The sequence below is a fragment of the Mastigoproctus giganteus genome, chromosome 12, assembly GCF_048544385.1.
Source record: "Mastigoproctus giganteus isolate SK-2022 chromosome 12, ASM4854438v1, whole genome shotgun sequence".
In the NCBI taxonomy this organism is placed as follows: domain Eukaryota; kingdom Metazoa; phylum Arthropoda; class Arachnida; order Uropygi; family Thelyphonidae; genus Mastigoproctus; species Mastigoproctus giganteus.
In genome coordinates, this window is record NC_143586.1 from 38,066,175 (window position 1) to 38,091,115 (window position 24,941).

The 24,941-nt window shown below is 38.2% G+C and overlaps 1 protein-coding gene across 1 annotated transcript in view; it reads left to right on the plus strand.

Annotated features, from left to right (window-relative positions):
- Positions 1 to 24,941, plus strand: part of LOC150076906 (solute carrier family 25 member 32-like) — a 110,073-nt gene that overhangs the window by 29,854 nt on the left and 55,278 nt on the right. The window contains exons 5-6 of the mRNA XM_090385726.1: positions 2,401 to 2,567; positions 22,662 to 22,775. Coding sequence (XP_090241852.1) covers positions 2,401 to 2,567; positions 22,662 to 22,775 — 281 coding nt within the window. The remainder of the gene's footprint in view (positions 1 to 2,400; positions 2,568 to 22,661; positions 22,776 to 24,941) is intronic.

Consider the following 24,941-nt stretch of genomic DNA (forward strand, 5'->3'; position numbering starts at 1 on the left):
GTTTAGGGCTAAAGCCTCAGGTTATGTAAAGAATTTAACTAATGTACAAGTTAGTGCAATTGCATCATTTCTGTACATAGCCAATTACTTAAGTAGTTATTAATTGGCATCATTAAGTATATCTCATTGTGAATACCTTCACAGTGAGTTGCCATGATATTGCACTACCTCGAATAAGTAACGCTTCACCATAGAAGACATGGCAACTCATGAAGGATTAATGTTATTATTAATAACATAATATATTGTTTTGAGTTCAGCTATATATTATATATAATAAATATGCCAGGAGGATAGCTCATGGATTTTATCAATGATATATAAGAACTAAACAAAGAAGTAATTATCCCATTGTATAAAGCAGTGGTTAGATCACATTTGAAATCTCAGAGATTTGAAAATCTCAGCTTAGAATGGACATAGATCTGTTGGAAAGGGTGTGGGAAGAGCAAAAAAGATTAATTGGGGGTGCAGAGGAGTATTGTTACCAAGAAAGACTTTTTTGTTCTGTGAATTACAGCAGACATCTGTGCAAAGATCTAATTAAAGTGTTTAAAGCTTTAAGGAGTAAACTGAAATGCTCATGGCAATTTTACCCTTTCTGAAATGACACACGGGACAACAAATTTAAATTAAAGGATGGTTACAGAATAGAAGTGTAGAAATTTGCTTCACTTCTACAGGGTCCATTTAAGCATTATTATTATTCCATATGGTTCAAGGAAGCTGAGGCTTGTGCTGCACCAGCCAAAAGAGAGAGAGAGAGAGAGAGAGAGAGAGATAAAAGGGAGTTGCCAAGAAAGAGAAGAATGATGATATCCAGCTCAGGACCCTGGGTGTGCCAAGCCCACACTCACCAGATTGAGCTCTTGGGGTCCAGGGCTGAGCGCAGTTTTGTGGTCATAGATAGGCATGTCAAACTCATCTGTAAGCTATGTGCAGTCCAATCATATTATTTGGGTGGCCAGCAGCAGTAGTGGCATATCACGTGCAGCTTGATATGACTCACATCCTGTAATCCTGGGAGTAAACTATTAAAGCAAGAAAACACTGCTCATGTGATACTGAGTATATCTGCAATTTAAACTGGGCCACAAGTCCTCAGGTTTGAGCTTTTGCAAGTTAGTAGTGTTAAGCTTGTATGAACAAACTTCCATCTGTCGTTGTAGAAGTTGATAGCTTAAACAGATTCAAGGCAGAACTAGACAAATATTTGGTGCAAGTGGATGGGTGAAATGAGAAAGGGTGTTTTTTTGACTGATGCTATATAAGCTTGCTTTCTTGCATCATGTACCCTTGCTAATGCTAATGAAGATAATGGTAAATGATACTTTAAGGAGATATACTATTATAAAATTTAAAGTTCATAAATTGTTTTCTTCCCTACAAGTATTAGGCATTATGGCCTGTTATACCCACACCAGCTCTTTTTGGGTCTCTCCACTAATCTCTTACTGCCTGGGTCATAAACAACATTCTTTTTTGGAATTCTTAATTCTTACTTTTTTACTTATCGTTGTTATTTCGTTTTTAGGAGCATTAGCAGTTAAGACCATATTGCTCTGGGGATATGCGGTGGTCATTCCCTGACCTTTCCACATCCTCCGTATTTGGTGGATCATGGGCTAGAACCCCGGTCTAATCAAGAAGCGGGTGCTATGCACTGCTGCTCTTGCCCACCTGGCTATGGAGGCTTGTTTGTTATTTGGCTTTTTTTAGGAGCATTAGCAACTAAGGCCATATTGCATCCAGGATATGCGGTGGTCATTCCCTGACCTTTCCACATCCTCTGTATTTGGTGGTGACGGGCTCGAACCCCGGTCTAATCAAGAAGCGTGTACTACGCACTGTTGCTCCTTCCCACCTGGCTATAGAGGCGCCCACTTTTTTACTTATATGAAGTGGTACGGAAAGACAGTCATTAGATATGATCACAGAAAGTTTAGTCATAGCAGAGTTGGAGGTCAGCTGTATAAACAGTTCATTGGATATGGAGAAATAAAATCAAATAATTTTTTAGCAACTAACTGGTGACAGTTGACTGGAGGTGAAGCAGAGGCATCATGGGAAAAGCTAGTCATGCAATACAAGATAACTACTCATCATTGAAAAGATTATGGCAGGTATTGAATTCACTACTAAGAATAAGTGGTCAGAAGCGAGTGGCTATACTAGTTCTTTTTGAGGTTCGAAAATGCAAACACGGAACTGAAAAACTGTCGATTTGTTTGCCACACAGATAATTGTAGAGGGAGAGATTGTGTGACTGGTGAAAAACTGAGGAAAGAGAAAATGCTACCTCCAGAAGTACCTCTTGCCCCACTAAAATTTCATTTTTTGATATGATTTCAGTAATTGGGATGTTTATCAGTTATGAGAACTTTCAGTATATCTTTTTAGGTGTCATGACTTTGCTTATTACAAATCCTTTGTGGGTTGTAAAGACAAGGATGTGTCTTCAGTACTCAAATTCTGCTGCTGATCTTCCATCTTCAAAAATGTATTCTGGAATGTTTGATGCTCTTTTAAAGGTTTATAAATATGAAGGACTTCATGGACTCTATAAGGTAAATGTATATGTGTTTGATCATTTAAAGGTTAAAGTTAATTTTTTGTATTTAACATGAAAATATAATGATATTAATGGTAATAGTTCATTTTAACATCTGATGTAAAGTATTCTAAAAATAATTGTTGTTTTTGAGCTGATGCTTGTAATATTTCAATTTTTATATATATATATATATATATATATATTGTGTTATTGAAGACCATAAAAATGATATTTAGTAAAGTTTACCGTAATGAGTCAAGGTCAGGTGTGCAACATTAATGCTATTGTACAAGGGGCAATTAGGCATTATACGTGCATGAAATTATATTAGTCACTTTTATTATATGGTATCTATCTGTAGGGAATTAGGTGTGTATGGACCAAACTAACAAGTTAGTAAAAGAAAACTAGCTGTAGTCCGGCCTAGCCTACAAGTAAAGTGCCTAGTAAAGTGCCTGCCTGGCAACCCAAAGGTCGCGGGTTCGAATCCCGCCTTAGATCAAAGTACTGCAAAAACCTTGGGAGGTGCATTATGGCCACAGAAGCCGATGCACCAACAACTACCAAAAAAAAAAAAAAAAAAAAACTAGCTTTAGTCTGGAAGGCCTATATACTAAAGGCAAGGGCTAATAATAAAATGTAAAGGAAAATAAAATTAGAATAGTGAATAATGAAAAAACGAAAATAACATTTTTTTCCACTTGGTCATTGGTCTGCTACTTCTTCAGGGGCTTTGAGCAGACTGATAGCTAGACTAAAAGAATTTCTCCTACTTACCCATTTCTGTTATCGCCATTCCAGTTTTGCCTGAGTTTAATTTTTAGGTGATTTGTATATAAAAGTGATAATAAATGAGAATAGATAATGTGTTAAATTTAAATTTTGTAAAAATAGTGTCAGAATCAGCAAACTGGGATAAGCAGCACAAAGTCCAACAGGTATGCATCAGATTGAATGAGAATAGGTCCTTACTTCCTGGGCGCCTCCGTAGCCAGGTGGGAAGGAGCAGCACTGCGTAGCACACGCTTCTTGATTAGACTGGGGTTCGAGCCCATCACCACCAAATATGGAGGATGCAGAAAGGTCAGGAAATGACCACCGCATATCCCCAGAGCAATATGGCCTTAGTTGCTAATGCTCCTAAAAACCACCCCTCGATGTGGGCACCTGTACGTGGTGAGGGGACCTCCCAGTGACACTGCTGGACTTCCAGACTAGCGTCACTGGGATCCAATGCCCACAGCCCAGGTTCCAGGCTTACATCAATGGAATCCGGCGTGTTTGCCGTGCGCTGCGACCCGTGGAAATTCGGAAAGGGGGATCCTGGTGGTTGAGGGGCCCAGCTTCAATACACCACTTTGGCCCCTGCTTCGAGAAGACGGGTGGTCCTGGAAGGCTCGGCTAGTAGGCTCGCCTGCGAGGGTCAACCGTGTCAATGCCACGCCCCTACCCTCATGGTCCGAGGGACGGGATTCAGGCTGGCGGCGGTGCAGGTATAGTGTCTGGGTAGCCCTGGCGTCCCACTCCCGAGCGCATTTATTGCATGCCGGGTAGTGGGCGTCCCTTTGGGCTCTGTGGTGGGTGGGGAGCCCGGGCACTGAACCATTTAAAAACTCCCATGAATCCTGATAAACATATTCCTTCAGGGGCCCCAACCCGGTCCCTATCTGAAAACATAGACGGAGAGGCAGATAATATTATTGCGACAAAGAGGCAGCGAACTGAAACATCATCATCAGGGCCTGTCCCAAGATTTCTCATTATGCATTCCACCAATGAAAAACCGATTGGCAAAATGTCGCCCTTTTTTATTCAAAAAGGGTTAGACGGGTTAGCAGGTTCTCCCAAATCAGTTAAGAGGCTCCGTTCTGGAGACCTCTTAATTGAAACTAAAAATGACAGGCAATCGGAACATCTACTCCGAGTAACATCAATCGGAGGTATCCCTATAACAGTGACACCACACAAAACACTCAATTCATCGAGAGGTGTCATTTCGGAGTGGGACCTTCTTGACGTAACCGAGGAGGAAATCTGCTCCGAATTAAAACCACAGGGAGTCATTGCCGTCAAGAGAATCACTGCGCGAAGGGATGGAAAAATTGTTAAAACCAGGAGCGTTATCCTGACTTTTACCTCTCCTAAACCTCCTGACGAGATTAAAGCTGGATACATCAACTGTTCAGTGCGTCCGTACGTTCCAAATCCTTTACGGTGTTTTAAATGCCAGAAGTACGGACATTCTCAAATGGCCTGCCGCGGAGTCCTTGCATGCGCTCGATGCGGTGCAAAGGACCACGAAACAACAGCATGTTCAGCCGCAAAACCCACCTGTATTAACTGTGAAGGCGAACACCCGGCCTATTCACGAGCATGCCAGAGGTGGAAAGAAGAAAAAGAAATTCAACGGCTGAAGGCAGAGCTAAATATATCATACCAGGAGGCAAGGAAATCGGTCAAACCCCTGAATATCAACAAACCTACCTACGCCCAGAAGGTAGCAGGGAGATGTTCCGTCGGAACTCAGACGGACATGACCATTCCTCCAAAGGAGTCTTTCACTCCCATCGCGCGTTACCTTTTAAGTTCTCAAAAACCTGCGCAGAAGGACCAATCAGCTGCCACTCCTATATCGGTACCTCCAAACGCTCCTCAAGTTCCAAAGGTAACTATGGAAGAAAAGAATAAAAAAGGGGAACTCCCCACTAGTACCCAAGAAAAGATGGATGTGGAGCAAAAGGAGGTACCCGAAGATTCAGTTTTGGAACTCTTTGCGGAGGAGGAAATGGACACGGGACAGCGTCCATTCTTCCCCAAAAAAGACAAATCCAAGACTGATGAAAGTAAGCCCTCAGCACCTCGGAAGCCGCCTGATGGACCCACCAAGCCAAAATAATGGCTAAATTCCTACAATGGAATTGTCGTGGATTCCGGCGAAATATTGATGACATCAAGGCCCTCCTGCAAAAGCACGAGCCAGTTTGCTTTTGCTTGCAGGAGACATATCTAAAGGCAAATGATGATCCCACCATGCACAACATCACAGTTTTTCGAAAGGATAGAATTGCGGATGGCTCTGTACATGGGGGAGTGGCTATCCTTGTGGGTAACCAGACCCCAGTGCAGCCCTTGCTAATTACAACCAGCATAGAGGCTGTTGCAATTCGCCTTTCAGTGGGATTTTTATTAACTGTGTGCTCTGTCAATTTGCCACCTGGGACTGACATCTCCCAGGCAGACCTTGATGATCTTCTAACGCAGTTGCCTCCCCCTTTCTTACTTCTCGGGGATATGAATGGACATAACACCCTGTGGGGTAGTGCTAACATCAACGGAAGGGGACGAGTCATAGAGCATATGCTCAATGACAATGACCTTTCCCTTCTAAATACTGGAACAAACACCTTCTTCCACATGCCTACCCGTACTTTTTCTGCCATTGATCTCTCTATCTGCTCCCCTTCTCTGCTCCCTTCACTCACTTGGGAAGTGGAGGAGAATTCATACGGAAGTGATCACTTCCCTGTGATAACCTTGTTACACAGTGGGAGACCATGTCTTCCCTTCAGGTTACCATGGTGGAAGTTTGATCAGGCTGACTGGACTGCCTTCCAACATCAGGCAAATTTTGATCTTGGCACAGTCAGTCAAGAGCCTATCAATGATGCAGTTAAGTACATCACAGAAAATATTGTCCAAGCAGCTGCGAATACAGTTCCAAAAACATCTGGCCGGTTTCCACCATTTCCCAAACCTTGGTGGAATTCACAATGCACAGCAGCAAAAAAGGCTCAAAACAAAGCGTGGGGGATATTCCGCCGATATCCTACCACGACCAACCTTATAGCCTTTAAACGTGCACGAGCCAAAGCACACTACATCCGTCGTCAGAGTCAAAAGGAATCATGGATCCGTTTTACATCATCTATTAACCAGTCTACCAACTCTAAGGTAGTCTGGGATAAAATCCGGAAAATGAAGGGGAAATATACATCCCACCCTTCTTCAATCCTAGATTATAATGGATGCGCTATTGCAGATCCAACTGCAATAGCCAATGCTCTTGGGGAAACATTCTCTAACATCTCCGCAACATCCTCGTACTCCCCAGAGTTCCTGGTCCTGAAACATAAACTGGAAAGAGAAGCACTTAATTTTAAGTCCAAGGGCCTCTATCCCTACAATGGGGATTTTACTATTCAGGAACTGAAAAGAGCCCTCGCTCTTTCCAAAGCAAGTGCTGTTGGACCAGATGGCATCCATTATGACATGATTAAACATCTTTCACCAAAATCTATGGATTGTCTGCTCCTTCTGTACAACAGAATCTTTATTGAAGGGCAGTTTCCGGACTCCTGGCAAAAGGCAATCGTTCTTGCCTTTCCTAAGCCAGGAAAGGATCCAAAAGTCACCACCAATTATCGTCCTATTGCTCTGACCAGCTGTCTGTGCAAAATCCTGGAGAGAATGGTTAATTGTTGTTTAATATGGTATCTCGAATCAAATGACCTTCTCTCCAACATCCAGTGCGGCTTCCGAAGGAACCGGTCCACTTTGGACCATCTTATTAGATTGGAAGCACCCATCCGGGATGCTTTCCTAAAACGTTAACACTTGGTGTCGATGTTCTTTGACATGGAGAAAGCGTATGACACAACTTGGAGATTTGGCATCTTAAAAGATCTGCATAGTCTTGGCCTCAGGGGGCAACTCCCCATATTTATTAAAAACTTTTTAGCCAATCGATCTTTCCAAGTTCGTGTGGGATCCTCACTCTCTCGTCCCTTCAGCCAAGAGGAGGGAGTACCACAAGGATCAGTATTAAGTGTCACGCTTTTTGCCATCAAAGTCAATTCCATCACAGAACAACTTCCTCCAACTGTAAACTGTGCCCTCTATGTTGATGACTTTAGCATATTTTGTCAGTCATGCAACATGAGGGTTATTGAAAGACAACTGCAGAAGGCCATTGATCGCCTTAATTCCTGGGCACTTGCTAATGGCTTCAGGTTCTCGCCGGAGAAGACCGTTTGCATACACTTTTGTCGCAAGCGTAATCTTCATCCTGAACCTGAATTAAGGCTCGGACAAAATGTTATTCCAGTAGTGTCAGACACAAAATTCTTGGGACTTGTGTTTGATAAAAAGTTGACTTTTCTCGAACATATTCGTCAACTTCGTACAAAATGCACGAGGGGACTCAATATCCTCCGCTCTCTCTCCTCAACGCGTTGGGGAGCAGATCGATGCACCCTACTACGGCTTTACCGTGCACTTGTACGACCCAAATTAGACTACGGGTCCCAGGTATACTCCTCAGCTAGAGATAGTGTCCTCCGATGGCTGGACCCTGTCCACCATCAGGCTATTCGTATCGCTACTGGAGCATTTCGAACATCTCCTGTCCAGAGCTTATACGTCGAAGCAAACGAACCACCGTTATCGCTTCGACGTAAGCAGTTGTCTTTAAACTATGCTCTAAAGTTGAAATCCCTGCCAGACCATCCTACGTGGACATCCGTTTTTGAACCACGTTGGGAAAACTTATATAATACCCGTCAGACTGCCAACCGACCTTTTGGTATTAGTGTCCAAGAGCTACTCAGAGAGTTTAACATCATGGTAGACAAGGTTGCACAAACACCAAAAGAAACTCTTCCACCATGGCATGCTCATACTCCATCGTGCGACTTTTCCCTTAAAAAATGGGTAAGGTCTGAGAACTCATCATCTGTCTACCAGCAGCTCTTTTCTGCACATCAAGCTGAGAACTCAGACTTCCTGCCCGTCTACACAGACGGCTCGAAGTCTGAATCGTTCGTTGGATCTGCTGTTGTGTTCCCGGACACTATAATATCTCAGCAGATTCTTCCTGAATCCAGCATATACACTGCAGAGCTGCATGCTATAGAGTTAGCCTTGGATCACATTCGAACTTGTCAGTGCCAAAGGTCAATAATATATTCTGATTCCTTGAGTATTACAGGCTTTATCTCTGAGACAACTCTCATCCAGTTCTCTCTCTTGGGTTCAGCAGAAGATACATTCTCTTCATGAATACAAGTTTGATATTCGCTTCTGCTGGATTCCTAGCCACATTGGGATAAAGGGAAATGATTTGGCCGACACTGCAGCCAAATCAGCAGCTCCCACTAATAATCGTTGCCTGTCAGTCCCCTATACAGACTACAGGCAAATAATACGAGAAAATATATATTCCCAATGGCAAGAACTATGGCATAGAGAGAGAACAAATAAATTATACAAAATAAAGTCTGTAATTGAAACATGGCAGTCCGGTCTGCGCAGGAATCGGAGCGAGGAAGTTGTTCTTGCCCGACTCCGCATAGGACACACTCATCTGACACATTGTTTTCTGCTGAGGGCGGATGACCCTCCTATGTGCGAGTTTTGCGACACCATTTAAATTGTAAAGCATATTTTAATAGATTGCGTTAATTTTACCAATATTCGCAATATATATTTTACCGCTTTTACTCATCCGACTGAGCCATATACACTCAGTCAGATTTTATCAGACAACGACCACATGTCAGCAGTTTTTAAGTTTTTACAAGCTATTAATATATACAAACATATAAATTGGATCATTTACTTTTAAACTTATACTGCTCTATATATAGAAATAACAATTTGACGAGGTAACCTTTTTAAAGGTTACCAGAATTTATATTGTTGATCTTTTAATTGATACTTGGCGCAGTATAATCTTAGTCGTTTTTGCGCCAATAAAACTAAAATCAATCAATCAATCAATCAATCCTAAAAACCAAATAACAACAACCTTACTTCCTTCTTGTACTGTGGTGGTCAGACTGAAAAAGAGATCATATTCCTGCCTTCTGGTTGTTTTATGTGTTCTGACTAAATGATAGTGCACAGCTGTGCTTTTAATTGACTATGGTGTGATGGTGAATTGCTGTAGGCAATATGCCTTATGTCAATGCAAATGTTCTGATAGCCTTGAGAGGATTTTAGGATGTTTATATGAGTTAGTGGGGGGGGGGGGAGTTCCTCTGATGGTGGAAGGAACCATGTGAATGAAATGATGTGTTAATGCAAATGCAAGAGGTGTTAATATAAAGAAAAGAACTATGTTAATGAAAAAATATATATATAGGAAATGCTGTACTCTGGACAAGGGCTGGTATAGCTTTTCTAAGGCATAACAACCAGTGTATGTCTGAGGGATTACTATATACATATTTATAGCCTCCTTTAATGTGAATTTTCACCCTGTATCTCTAAGTTTTATTCTGTGTTTGTAATTTGCCAAAGAGATATGAATGGTTAATGTGTGTGTAGAATTATACCTTAAGTGGGATTATTCTGTTGTTGGGAGTTTAGTGCAATTTGATAAATTGCCAGTTAATAGATTCTGTTTTTTGGGGGACGGAATTTTTGGTCAACCGGGTTACAGTGCGGTCAGACAGTCTCCTCTGAGCGCAATAAACCCGGAGGTCAAATTAGGTTGAACCTGTCACTTATAATGCTTTTATTATTCTAATATTTGGGTGGTTATGTTTAGACATCTGGGTTACAGTGTGGTCAGATAACAAGCCTCATCTGACCGCACTGTGGTCCGGGAATTTTGATTCTCGGACCACAGTAATACATATAAGATCATCAACTCTGCACCTAGGTACGTTACCAAAAATCTTATAGCTATACATATAAAAATAGATAATACAAGATACCCTTTTGTATATTGATTGGGAAAAGGTTCATCACCTCTGGCAGGAACAGCTATATAAAATCATCCAACAATTTAATGGAGGCCAAATAAAAAATTATAGCCAACCAACTCACTAATAGTAAATTTATCACCAATAACAAGAAATATTTAGAGTACATCAAAAACAATAGAATCATACTCATATACTATACTCTATACCATTCTATACTCATACGATTTTAAAAACCTTTTCACCAGTATTTCACATGACAATTCAAAAAAAGTTCTTTTATACTACTACGAAACTTATCAGAATGTAATAAACAGTATTGGCTCGACCTTATTAATCTTAGTGTCAAAAACAATTGTGTACTTATGGGAGACAGCATCTACGTGCAGAGTAGGGGAGTGGCTATGGGGGGCCAGTAGTTCTTGCACCGTAGCCAACCTCTACTTGCACTATTTTGAAAACAACATCAAAGAATAAATTATATTCTACAGATACATTAATGTCCTGGTTATCAATTTCAACATCATAGCCAAGGAAATTTATCCCGAAGACTTAAACATAGAATGCACCAATCCGGATAACAACCTACAGGCTCTGTCTTGACAGCCAAATGACTATCACCAATGGCAATGTTTACACTCAACATTACAATAAGAGAGACCATTTTAGCTTCCCAACTATAAAATTTACCAACTGGGAGAGCAATTTGGCTAAACATATACAGTCCATTCCAGTTATTTGGGACACATCGGGACTAGTGCATTTTGGCCCGATTAAGCGACTGCCCCAATTATCCGAAGTTTCACGTAAATTGTTAAAAATACAATGTACCCCCCCCCCTTTACAATTGGTTCAGTGTACAATCAAATCATGTTACAACGAACTCGCCATAGTAAAGTACAGTTCACTATACGATGTGTAGTAAGCGCTGGTCATTGTGATCACGTTTGTGAATTGAATTTTAATTCTATTAAACAGCGATTCTAATTAGCGAAAATAGAAGGAATATTATCCACAGGCTATAAAAGCAAAGATATATTAAGCAGAAATTTACCCTTTATTACCTTACCAATTAAATGATACATGAAAATCTGAATAATTAATATGTACTGTAATATATACATACGAACTTGTTGACATTTCTGTTCACTGACATTTGTGGGTGGGGGTTAAAATTTAAAACAGTAAAAAGGTAAGCAATCAATAACAAAGAACACTGCACACACAAATTGCAAGTAACACAATACACGCAAGTGAGAACGGAGTAACGAGTTACAAATCTTTAAAAATAGGAATGAAGAGAAGATCTTAAAATTAATTTTTTTATATGATTGAAGATTTCGTGGAAGTGTAAACACATTTCACCATAATAACCCACAAATTCCAGCTGTCGGTATTATTGCAAATTCAATAAGATAGAGTTTAATATCCGTTTATGATAGATTTCATTAACAGAAAAGCCCAATAAACAGGTGACTGCTAATTTTTTTTTTATTGATTTATGGTTGTGACCTCCAGAACTTCGACCAAACCACGTGGTATCGTCGGAGACAATTGTACAGTAATCTCTAGTGCTGCGGTCTCCTGCCCCGATTAAACAGCATGCTGTCCCAATTAAGCGAAGTAAGCCATGGCTATTTTCTCAGTTGGTTTTTGTTTTTTAAGATTTGCCCCAAATAACCAAAATCCACTGTATATGGCAAAACTATTATTAAACCAAACAAACAGGATAATATACATCTGTAATAATCTAGATAACATCATGGAAGCAATAAAAAAAACCTGATAGATATTCTCAAAGAATAATATACCTGCCAATTACATAAGACATGTTAACGCGGCCATTCTTGCAAACCTCAACCTACACCACACCAATCCCAATACGGTTATTGAAAATATTCTGAACCTGTTTAGAACTACCACTTGATAGCACCAATAATGGCCAGTGACCCATTTTTACTTGGTTGTCTAAAAACTGGTGACCTTCATCAGACTAAGATCAAGGTTATTACCTTGAAAAATGACTTCCCATTTTTTGATTCTTGGGTTTATTGTGCTCAGACGAGGCTCATCGTCTGACCACAGTAACCCGGATGTCCAAACGTAATCCCCCAAATATTAGAATAATAAAAGCATAAGTGACAGGTTGAACCTGTCACTTATAATACAGGGTGAAAATTCACATTGAAGGAGGCTGTAAATTGTATATAGTTATCCCCTCAGACATACATGGGCCGTTATGCCTTAGAAAAGCTATACCGGCCGTTGTCCAGAGGATAGCATTTCCTATATATATATTTTTTTTATTTATATTAACACCTCTTGTATTTGCATTAATACATCATTTTATTCATATGTGTTCCTTCCACCATCAGAACCACCCCTTTGGCCCCGAGTGCCAAGCGAGTGACTATAGCGATTTTGAAAGCGATTTACTTAGAGCAGTTGATTATAGAGTAGTGTTATTTTTCTGAAGTTATTTAATTTTGCACTTCTGAAGTAAAGAAGTTAGCTCACTTGACAGAAAGGCAAGACACCTTTCTTTTTGTATATAGGAATAACTTATTAACACACTAACAATTAATCTCTTTATCGCTTGGTCACTGGTGGCACCGCTCCTGCCTCCACGTGGCAGGTCTGAGAGAAGAAATACACTCTCCCAGGGCTAAAAGGAGCAGTAATGGAAAACACAAAACAGTCCAGCTGCGGATCTACTGATCCAGATCTAGATAGGCATGACCTAGATCATGACTTAAACCCATCCCATGCCAAGAGACAAAAAAAAAAAAAAGAAGGGACAGATTATTCTGCTCCTCTCTTTTTAATATTGCATTCCTCCACAGACCAACCACTGAGTAAGTTATCTCCATTTTTGATTCAGAAATGTCTCGAAAATGTGGCTGACCCTCCAAAAATGGTTCGTCGATTAAGATCTGGAGATTTATTAGTGGAGATGAATGAACATAGACATGCAGAGAGACTCCTGAAAATTTCTACCTTTGGTGGAATTTCCACAAAGGTTACCCCCACATGCCACCTTGAACTCCTCTAAAGGGCTAATATCAGAATGGGATCTCCTAAATGTAACTTGTCCAGGAATTAAACAACCAAAATGTAATCCACGCCAAAAGAATTTTGAATTTTGATCAAAAGAGATGGAGAGCTTGTCCCTACTCGGACAGTTATACTGACTTTTAAAACACCAATTCTCCCCACAACTATAAAGGCTGGATACCTCAGATGTCATGTTAAACCATACATTCCCAATCCGGTACGGTGCTTCAAGCACCAAAAATTTGGTCATTCACAAACGGTATGCAGAGGTGTAGTCACTTGTGCTGCTTGTGGTTCTAAAGAACACACACATACTGATTGTAACAAGGAAACTCAAAACTGTCCTAATTGCCATGGAAATCATTCTGCCTTCTCTAAGGGCTGCGATCAATGGAAACGAGAGAAGAATATTCAGAAATATAAAATAGAGTATAAGGTGTCATATCAAGAGGCAAAAAAAAATTTACAATTCCTGTTAAATCATCTACGTATGCATCAATTACTCAACAACTACGCTCAATATCAACTCAAACTGACTGCTCAGTCCCTCCAAATATCTCTATATCTGGTTGGGCTAAATCAGTACTTTCTTCATCAAAGGAACACTCTCCCTCCAGATATGTAACAAAAGAAGTAAATACACCAGTAACAGTTCCTCCAGATAAGAATCCCAAACAGCAACAGAAAGAACAAATCAAGAGCTCTGAAAGAAGTGATAAATACAAACTGAGATCCAATACCGTGGACATCGATGAAAAAGCAGGCGATGACGATACAATTCTTGAAATTCATCCAGAAGATGACATCGACACAGGCAGACCAGTATTCTCAAAGAAGGAAAAGGGAAAAATAGACAGGCATAAGCAGACTACTTCACGGATGTTAGCAGACACCAGTTAAAACCAAACAATGAGTACAGTTATTCAGTGGAATTGCCGTGGGCTCCGTGGTAACGTAGATGACTTTTACGATCTATTAAGTAAATATAAGCCTGTTGCAGTGTGCATTCAAGAAACCAATCTCACAAATACAGTGTCTATGACAATTAAGCATTATACTATATATAGAAAAGATAGAAGTTCCTCTAATTCAGCTCGTGGAGGAGTAGCAGTCATAGTGAACTCTGTAGTTCCCTGTAGACCTATCCCCATGCAAATATCTTTAGAGGCAGTTGCAGTTCGTGTCACCATTGGTATAACAGTAATATTAGTTTCGTTGTGTCTATCGCCAAACCATACATACAGCCTTGATGATTTAGATGATATAGTTAAGCAAATACCTGTTCCCTTTTGTATTATGGGTGACTGGAATGGCCATCACCCCCTATGGGGTTCCCAACATTTTGACTCTAGAGGACAGATAATAGAAAAATTTTTAGATAAACATAATCTAACTATTCTAAACACTGGTGATCACACATACATACACTCTCCATCTGGTTCAAGTTCAGCTATTGATCTTTCAATATGCTCCCCAGCAATATTTCCTATTATAGACTGGACTGTTATCTGATAACCCTTGTGGTAGCGATCACTTTCCTATTATCTGTACTTTCAGCTCAAGTTCTCCTCCCCAGAGAGAGGTTAAGACAACCTGGAAATTTGAAAAGGCGAACTGGACTAAATACCAGGAACTAGCTCGAATAGATACTTCCGTCATTACAACCCTCAATTGATTCTGCAGTCAGGTATACTACACGAAAAATAATGGAAGCATCGGAAGTTGCTATTCCAAAATCTTCATCCAAAATCAGGCTTCATCCAAAAATGTGGTGGAATGAAGCATGCAACAATGCTAAAAAAAGAAAGAAATAAGTACTGGAATCTGTTTCGAAAATATCCAACCACAGCCAACCTCCTACAGTTTAAGAGAGCCAGAGCTAAAGCTCGTCATATAAGATGAAAGAGTAAAAAAGAAGCATGGGCACGTTACGCTTCCACCATAAACAGATCCACAGATACTTCTATAATCTGGAAAAAAATCAGACGAATTAATGGCAAATACTCGCAAACAACTTCTCCTATTCTAATTGTAAGAGGGAAAGAAATTTCTGAACCTGTAGGTATTGCCAATGTCTTAGGTACTTCATTTGAAACACTTTCAGCTGTTGCCACATATGAACCAGCATTTCAATTGTTAAAATCCCGGACAGAAAAATACAAACTAAAATTTAATACTGCCGTCCCATATTCGTATAACCTACCTCTGACCATGATTGAATTGCGCAGTGCACTTTCCCGATTGAAGAACAGTACTCCAGGCCCCGATGGAATTTTTTACACCATGATATGTCATTTAAGTGAGGATTCGTTAACTGCCCTATTACAATTGTATAACAGAATTTTTCTAGAGGAGTATTTCCCTGCTAGCTGGTGCCATTCTTATGTGTTAGCTTTCGCGAAACCAGGAAAAGACCACACAGATCCCAGAAATTACTGCCCTATTTCTCTAACCAGTTGTCTGGGAAAAACATTGGAAAAAATAGTTAACGCTAGACTGACATGGTTTCTAGAAACGGAAAACATTCTAAGTCCAAACCAGCATGGATTCCAGAGAAGAAAATCAACACTTGATCTTCTTATCAAAGCAGAAACAAATATCCGGAACGCTTTCCTCAGAAATGAGCACCTAGTCATGATATGCGTAGACATAGAGAAAGCCTTCGATACAACTTGGCGATATGGGATTCTTCAGGACTTACATAAATGTGGACTTCGGGGTCATCTGCTGATATTCATTAAGAACTTTCTAGGCAATAGATCATTTCAGACCCAATTCCATTCATCATTGTCTTGAGCATATGTACAAGAAGAGGGAGTTCCCCAAGGTTCGGTGTTGAGTGCCACACTCTTTGCAATTAGGATTGATGCCAATAACCAAGTGTATACCTAATACAGTTGACGCATACCTATACGCTGACGATCTTGCCATCTCATGTCACTCTCAAAATATGCAACTAATTGAAAGACAACTACAAGGTACCATTAATAAAATAGTGTCTTGGGCCAAAAACAACGGATATCGACTTTCAAAACCAAAAACAACTGCCGTACACTTCTGTCGCAAACGTTCTTTACATCCTGATCCAGATCTAAAGTTAGATTCTCATCGTATTACTTTCCAGCCTAGTATTAGATTCCTTGGTGTAATATTTGATAAAAAAAAATTAAACTTCCTGGAAAATATAAAACATATTCGTACAAGTTGTCTTAGAAAACTAAACCTTCTCAGAGTAATTTCTTCTATGTCATGGGGCGCAGATCGCTACGTGTTACTACAGCTATATCGCTCACTGATTAGATCCAGGTTAGACTATGGGTCTCCTGCATATGACTCGGCCAGACCGAGTGCACTGAAATGGCTTGATCCCGTACCTCATAGTGCCCTACAAGTTGCACTGGAGGCTTTTCGTACTTCACCAATCTTAAGCCTTTATACTGAAGCCTATGAGCCACTGCTACATCTTCGACGACAAGTTCTGTTACTAAATTACGCAGCCAAAATCAGCAGTCTTCCACATCATCCCATATGGCAATATCTATTTATGCCCAAATGGAGTAAACTTTATGAAAGTAAACTACGGCTCAATAAACCATCTGGCATTAGGCTTCAAGCTCTTAACACAAGTTGGGACCTGAATTTTACTAACATACTTCAGGATACTAGCATGGAAACACAGCCATGGCAAATGGCCCCCGATACATATTGATAGACACTTTCAGCAATGGGGAAAGAATAACCTTCCAGATTCCAACATTAGGCAAATTCATATGACCCACTCCTCTGAGTTTAGTACTTTCAATCAAATATATACAGATGGATCCAAAATTGGTAGTAAAGTTGGTTCTGCTGTAGTATTACCAAATATCACCATCTCCAGACAGCTTCCGTCTGAATGCAGTACTTATACCTCAGAATTATACGGTATTGTAATACGGAAATGCCCTAGAGAATATCAAAGAAGACTCGTATACCAAATCCATCATATATACGGACTCGTTAAATGCTGTTAATGCTCTACAGTGTAAATTCTTCCCTAGTCATCCGCTGGTACAAAAAATTTGGGCACAGCTACTAGAACTTCACAGACATGGACAGCTAGTAATATTTTGTTGGATCCCTGGACATGTTGGAATACCAGGAAATGAGCAGGCAGATTTAGCTGCTAAATGTGCCACAAATGTGATACCATCTAATTTCAGGACTCCTTATATTGACCATAAATCCATTATCAAACAGATGTATAAACAACAGTGGACATGCATGTGGCAAGATCAAGCAAATAATAAACTTCTTGAAATCAAGAGAGAACCCAAGCAATGGCAATCCAGTCTGAGATGAAACAGAAAGGAAGAAACAATCCTAGCCAGATTATGCATTGGTCATACATTCCTCACTCATAGCTACCTACTAACAAAAGATGATCCTCCACAATGCAGCAACTGCTTATGTTTATTAATAGTAAAACATATCATCCTGGAATGCCCGTTATATCTGAAAGAACGGAAAACTGCTTTCTTCTCTCATTTCCATATCTCCAGCCAGTTATCATTACAGTGTGTTCTAGGAGATCGTGAGGATATGGATGATATTTTTCTCTTCCTAAAATGATCATGAATATAAAATGAAAATAAATATCACAATATATGAACCGTATCACACGTAAGACAAACTAAGAAGATATTAGACAGTAATCAGTGCATTATAGCCTAAGTTGCTGATGCACCAACAAATTTAACAACAACAACAAGAACCACCCCACCACTAATTCATATAAACATCCTAAAACCCTCTCAAGGCCATCAGAACGTTTGCATTGACATAGGGCATATTGCCTACAGCAATTCGCCCTCACACCATAGTCAATGAAATGCATGGCTGCACACTATCATTTAGTCAGCACACATAAAACAATCAGAAGGCAGGAATTTGATCTCTTTTTCAGTCTGACCACGGTACAAGAAGGAAGTAAGGGCCTATTCTCATTTAATCTGATACATACCTGTTGGGCTTTGTCACCTATCCCAGTTTGCTGATTCTGACACTATTTTTACAAAATTTAAATTTAACACATTATCTCTTCTCATTTATAATCACTTTTATATATAATCATCTAAAATTAAATTCGGGCAAAACTGGAATGGCGATAACAGAAACAGTTATGCCCGAGACATTCTTTTAGTCTGCTCAAAGCCCATGAAGAAGTAGCAGACCGATGACCAAGTGGAAGAATGTTATTTTTATTTTTTCATTATTCACTATTCTAATGTTATTTTTATTTTTTCATTATTCACTATTCTAATTTTATTTTCCTTTACATTCTATTATTAGCCCTCGCATTTAGTATTTAGGCCTTTCAGACTAAAGCTAGTTTTCTTTTACTAACTTGTTAGTTTGGTCCATACACACTTAATTCCCTACAGATAGATACCATATAATAAAATTGACTAAAATATATATATATATATATATATATTGAAAGTGCATTGTGTATAAGAGAAGGCTGTTATTATTGAATCTGCGGTATACACATGAAGATAATAAGATAAAAATCAAGAACTAAAAGAAACATGAAATGAGGTAAAATAAATAACATAAAATGAAGTAAAATAAAGTGAAACCAACTAAAATAATATAAAATAAGATCCCATATTGCTGTATACTATGGTATCTTAGTTCTATTTAACACAAACAGGCAAAATAACATCTAGCCCAAAGGGGTAGCTGTTATTTTGCCTGTTTGCTGTTAAATTTAAATATAAATTGCTGATATGCCTATAATTTTGATAATTTGGACCTAGTTAAACAGGCAGATAACCTTACTAATTATTGATTGGATATATTGAATGGTGCTAGCCCTTGTCATCATACCATTCAAAGTATCCTATTATTAATAATTAACCTCATAATCATTATTTTATTTTATATTTTTATTATTTTATTTCAAATTAAATGTTTATTTATAGTGTATAGAAAAGTAAACCAGCTCAGGCTATCTTAGTCTTTATAGGTTCTTTTTGGCTAATGGCTCGCTTTATACTCTTATACTTTTATTCTAGTCTTATCATACATCTGCTCTTCTGGTCTGAAGACACTTTCAACACTTGTATTGTACATATACACTCTTGCAGTAGTAATTAGATTACAGACTGCTGTAATGTTTAATCAATAATTTGATGGCATTAATCTGATCTGATATACATTTTTACTCTTCCTTTTGCTACTTTTCCATTATTTCATAATAGTTAAATATATATATATAATAATGGCCTCTGTAGCCAAGTGGTCAGGAATGCAGTAGCACATGCTCTGACCAAGCCCCTGACTTCTAAATGCAGTTGATCTACCAATCCACACTGGACTATCATGGCAGATTATGGTCCAATGTGAATTGTTGGACCATAACCTCATAACCATTTCCCTCAACATGAATTGTTGAGTCTTTCATCCTGCAATGGATCGATAATGTCTGGAATTTACCTTATATATATTTAATGGATTTGTTAGTAAATTAATAAGAGGAGTTTACCTCAATATAGTACGTGGAACACTTCCGTATGATACCCTCCAGAAATTAAAACGGAAAAAACGAAAAAATCGACAACTTACCGGTACATTAAAGTAAAATATAAAATCGTAAAATATAAAATAGGTCGGATTTCCGATTCGACCTATTGTTTCCTACAGGAACTCGGCATTTTCAGCTTTAGCCACACATGTATATAATATTATAAAACCTTTTAGACAGGTTATACAATTTGGGATTAAGAATTACGATACATTATTTAATAATCTTAAAGACTGTAGACTCGGCGACAATGATAATTTATTCTCATTAGATGTTACCTCATTATATACGAATGTAAACGTTGAATACACATTAGATATTATTTGGGATATGTTAAATAAAAACTCGACACCGATTAATTATACGAAGCTGCCCATTAAGGAAATTTTTCACTTAATTAAACTATTAGCTGAGGCTAACTACATCACCTTTCGAGACAAGGTGTACAAACAAATTTTTGGATTACCAATGGGTTTGAGCCTGAGTGGCTTAATGTCAGAGATCTATCTCTCAACGATTGAGCAGATACATTTGACACCTTTTCGTCCCCGTATCACATACTATGGGAGGTATTTAGACGATGTTCTAGTTATTACTGATAGTAGTACTATCCAAGACATTTTACATTCGTTTAATAATATTCATTCTAGACTCAAATTTACATTGGAAAGTGAAGATACGGATACTAAGTCATTAAACTTTCTAAATTTCACGCTTACCCGTGACTCGAACAAAATACAATTTAGCATCTATCGAAAACCCACAAACACCGGTATGCTTCTTCATTATAATAGCTACCACCCGTTCACCTACAAAAGATCGATTATCTTTAATCAATTTCTAAATGCCTATAAATATTCAACGACGGATTCTGCTTTGGACTCAGAAATACAAATATTAACTAGCAGATTCTTGAACAGGGGTTATCCCATTAACACAATAAATCGAATTAGGGTACAAGCTAAGGATAGGATAAAAAATACTACACCAATCAACAATAGTAATATCAAAAAATACTTTATTTCTGTACCATATGTTGAACAGTGGCACAAACAACTTAACAGATTCTTTAAAGATACTGAATTTAAAATTATAGCTAGGCCTATACGGAAGTTACACACTATACTGAACAATCGCTCGGTTCTTTCCGCGTTCGCAACACAAATTAATGATCTGGTATACAACATTTCTTGCGGTGATTGCGACTCGTCTTACCAGGGTTCGACGCGGTTTTCTCTTAATATTCGTGTAAATCAACACGAAGCCTCAGTTCGTGCTTCTCGTTCAGCAGCGTCAGAATTAGCGTTTCATGCCATTAACGAAAAACATACTTTTTTATTTAACGAGGCCAAAATACTTAACGTTCAACGTAATTATACGCGACTATTAATTGCAGAAACCGTTGAAATTAAATTACACGAGAATTCTGTTAATGTTCGGCGGCCATATTTGATCTCCGATGCGTGGACCTTTACGCGCATGCGCGAAGACATATAATCACTATTTAAGTTGCAGGTTTAGCCTGATTCGGTAATTTTCATTCCTGTGATCACGACAGTCGGTCGAAAAGCATTGTCAGCTTCAGGAAGGAAAATCGTTTTGAATATTTTCGTTAGATTCTTTTAATTGCGTTAATTTGAATTTTAATTGTTTTGAATTGTTTTGAATTGATTTTGAATTGTGTTAAATTGATTATTTAATTATTTATATTTTACTTAAATTATTTAATTATTTATATTTTACTTTAATGTACCGGTAAGTTGTCGATTTTTTTCGTTTTTTCCGTTTTAATTTCTGGAGGGTATCATACGGAAGTGTTCCACGTACTATATTGAGGTAAACTCCTCTTATTAATTTACTAATATTATTATCAACGTAGAACATATTGAGTATTACAGCTCTGATTCATACTATTTAATGGATTTGTGTAAAGGAAGCAGTGCTAAATTTATTTCATATAGAGCAGCTTGAGAATTTGTAAACATTTAACAGCAGGTAGGGATGTAATGTTTAGCCAATAGTAATATAAATTCATGTTTACACTTTGTGCAGTCACTGTTACCTGAAAAGTTTACAACTTTGTTGTAAATGTTTTATTTCTGCCTACAGTTAATTTAAAATATATATCCTTATTTTAAGTAAAATACTTAAGTTTTAAGAGTAGTCACTTTAATAAAAGTAATGGCCTGTTAATTTACTAAAGTAACTTTACTTGGAGCATCTCAAAGATAATCCAGGTCAAGTATGGTTGCTTTCTACAAACTATATCATTGTTTGGATGCCCCTTCCACCTAGGACAAAATGGAATTGACATGTGCTACCAAAAACATCAGATTAATGGCTTCTCTTGCTCTGCTTCCAAACACTCCCTTGATAGAACTTTTTCTTTATCCTTCAGTTTGCCTTCTTAAGACTCTTAACATTGACTCATCCCATTTTTCTTGATACATAATTTTTAGGTAAGATTGTAAATACTTGCTTAGCGGCACACTCCCCACCTAGAATTTGATAAATATGCTTAATTGCTTGTTTTAGTTTTACTGTCTTCTTGTGCATATGTTCTGTTAACTTTCTTTATTGTTGTTTTAAGGTTATTTTTTTATTTATATTTATTTTTTTTTTTTTTGTTGTGTGATATAGATGTATCATGCTTTAGCTGGTAATCTCTCTAGCCCCTGTACCATTCAGGGATGGTCTTTGATTATTGCTTGTTCTTTGTAATTATACTTTGACCAATAAATTGATATTTATTTTTATTATTATTTTTGTTACTTTGTAGGGTTTTATTCCAGGAATATTTGGTGTTTCCCATGGTGCTCTTCAGTTTATGGTCTATGAAGAAATGAAGAAAGTTTATACATCTTATTACAGTTTAAATCTTGATAGTAAACTGGTAAGTAATTAGTATACTACTATCTAAATTAATTATCCATGTAATCATGTTTCCTTTTAATAAAAGGCACCTCTGTAAACAATTTGCCTTCACTGTTAAAAAAAAAAAAAAGTGTTTTTGCTAATGAGTCAAGAAAAAGTCCCCAAAAGTACATTCATTTATATCATTTTGTATTGTCATTATGTATATATTTATGCTCTTCAGCTGTCTTATGACTGGCTTTACTTTAATTTCCAAAATTAATACTATCACTTTAGTATTAATTTTTGCATTTTCTTTTTTCCCCATTTCAAGCATTAAAAATACAGTCATGTATCCATTCTTGCTTACTAAAATACTAATTTGAATGACTAATTGTTAAAAGATCAGGAACTGTTTGAAATTGCAGTGTTGTGGTGAGTAGCGATTTGTCACAACATGTTTGGCTACCATCTAGACATAATAATGCAGTAAATAGAAGGTATTTTAGGTGTTTCATTGCAACTTAAAATGATTTTATTGAGCAGCAAATTTGCATCAAATTATTTTAAATTATCTAAAAACAGAACACGCAAGGTAGGTTAAAAACAGTTTTTAGAGAAGATACCTATGTTAGTCATTCTACCTCGTAGCACGAGGCCTTTGCCCTTAAATATTTTATAGTGTATATTACTCCATGCCATCAGGCATCTCATATTGTGAAGTTATACTTCATAACTGGGTTGTCACTATTGCAACACCAGGGTACCTACCCACCCACAGAGAAGCCAACAAGCTGTGGAACGGTGCCATCTGGGTGGTGGTATCCGCTGAAAATAAGTAACAGTAGTCTTCTATGCTGGTGAAGTGTTACTTATTCGAGGTAGTACAATACCACGGAAACTTGTGAAGGCATTCACAATATGAAATATAGCCAATTTAATTAAACTACTTTAGTAGATGGCTATGTTAAGATGATGCTTTTACACTAACCTATATGTTAATCATTCTACTTCGTAGCATGAGGCCTTTGCCCTTAAATATTTTATATTAAGAAGAATGCAAACAAGATACTGCTAAGTATGTAACGCCTCTTCCTGCCAAAGTAACAGTGAAGGTGAGAAAATCCAGTGATTGAGATCTTCTCAATCACTGGATTTTAGTACATTAAGGGCATCTTGCCCTTAATGTACATACAACATAGAAACAACAAGAAAGATAAGCTTAGCAACACTGATTAGAGCAAGGCTCAGAAAATCTAAGAACATTCGTGTTAAGAGTTCTTAGAGTAATTTATCAAGAGTTCTTGATAAATTTATTGAATGACATTCATAATCTGAAAGTGAGTGGTAAAGCAGGAAGTATGGATCAAATTGCTGCAACTAAGTTTTCACAGGAGATTGAAGCTATTGCTGCAGAAAAGGTATATAGCTCTAAGCAGGTTTTTAATGCTGATGAAACTAGCCTTTTCTGAAAGAGGATGCCATTGAGTATGTACAGCAGTAAAGAGAAGATCGTATCGAGCTTCAAGTCAGTAAAAGACAGGCTTACTCTCCTGTGTGGCAATGCAGCAGGTGACTGTAATTCAAGCCATTGCTATATTACCATTACCTCAACCCAAGTACATTAAAAGGACTGAATAAGAATGTGTTGCCTGTTCATCAGGTAACTTATAAGAACATGCATAACTAATCAGGTACTTTAGGAATGATTACTAATCGGGCCTAACGTAGCCGAGCGGTGAAGAGTGCGAGTGCAGTAGCACACGCTCTTTGAGTGGACCGGGGTTCAATCCCGTGACTACTAAATACGATTAACATTTGTATTGATTGATTGATTTATTGTAAACTCCACTGACCTGGTGGTCATGCCGGAGTATAAACAAGAACATTTTATAATCTTTTTTTGTTGAGGCTGAATGGCAAGGAAGATAACCTTTGCATACAAGATGCTGCTCATTATGGATAATGCCCCTGTACACTCAAAGCACTGCAATAACATTGACCACATCAGCATTGTATATATCTACTCCTAGTAAACCTCACTGATTCAGCCACTGGACCAGGTGTTTATTACTATATTCAAGGCATATTATCTCGGGAGGAACTTCCTCCCAACTTATGGTTGAACAGACAACTTCAAAAATTATGACAGTAAAACAGCTATGCATTCGTTGTGTGTGGCGGAAACTTTACAATATGAGGGATG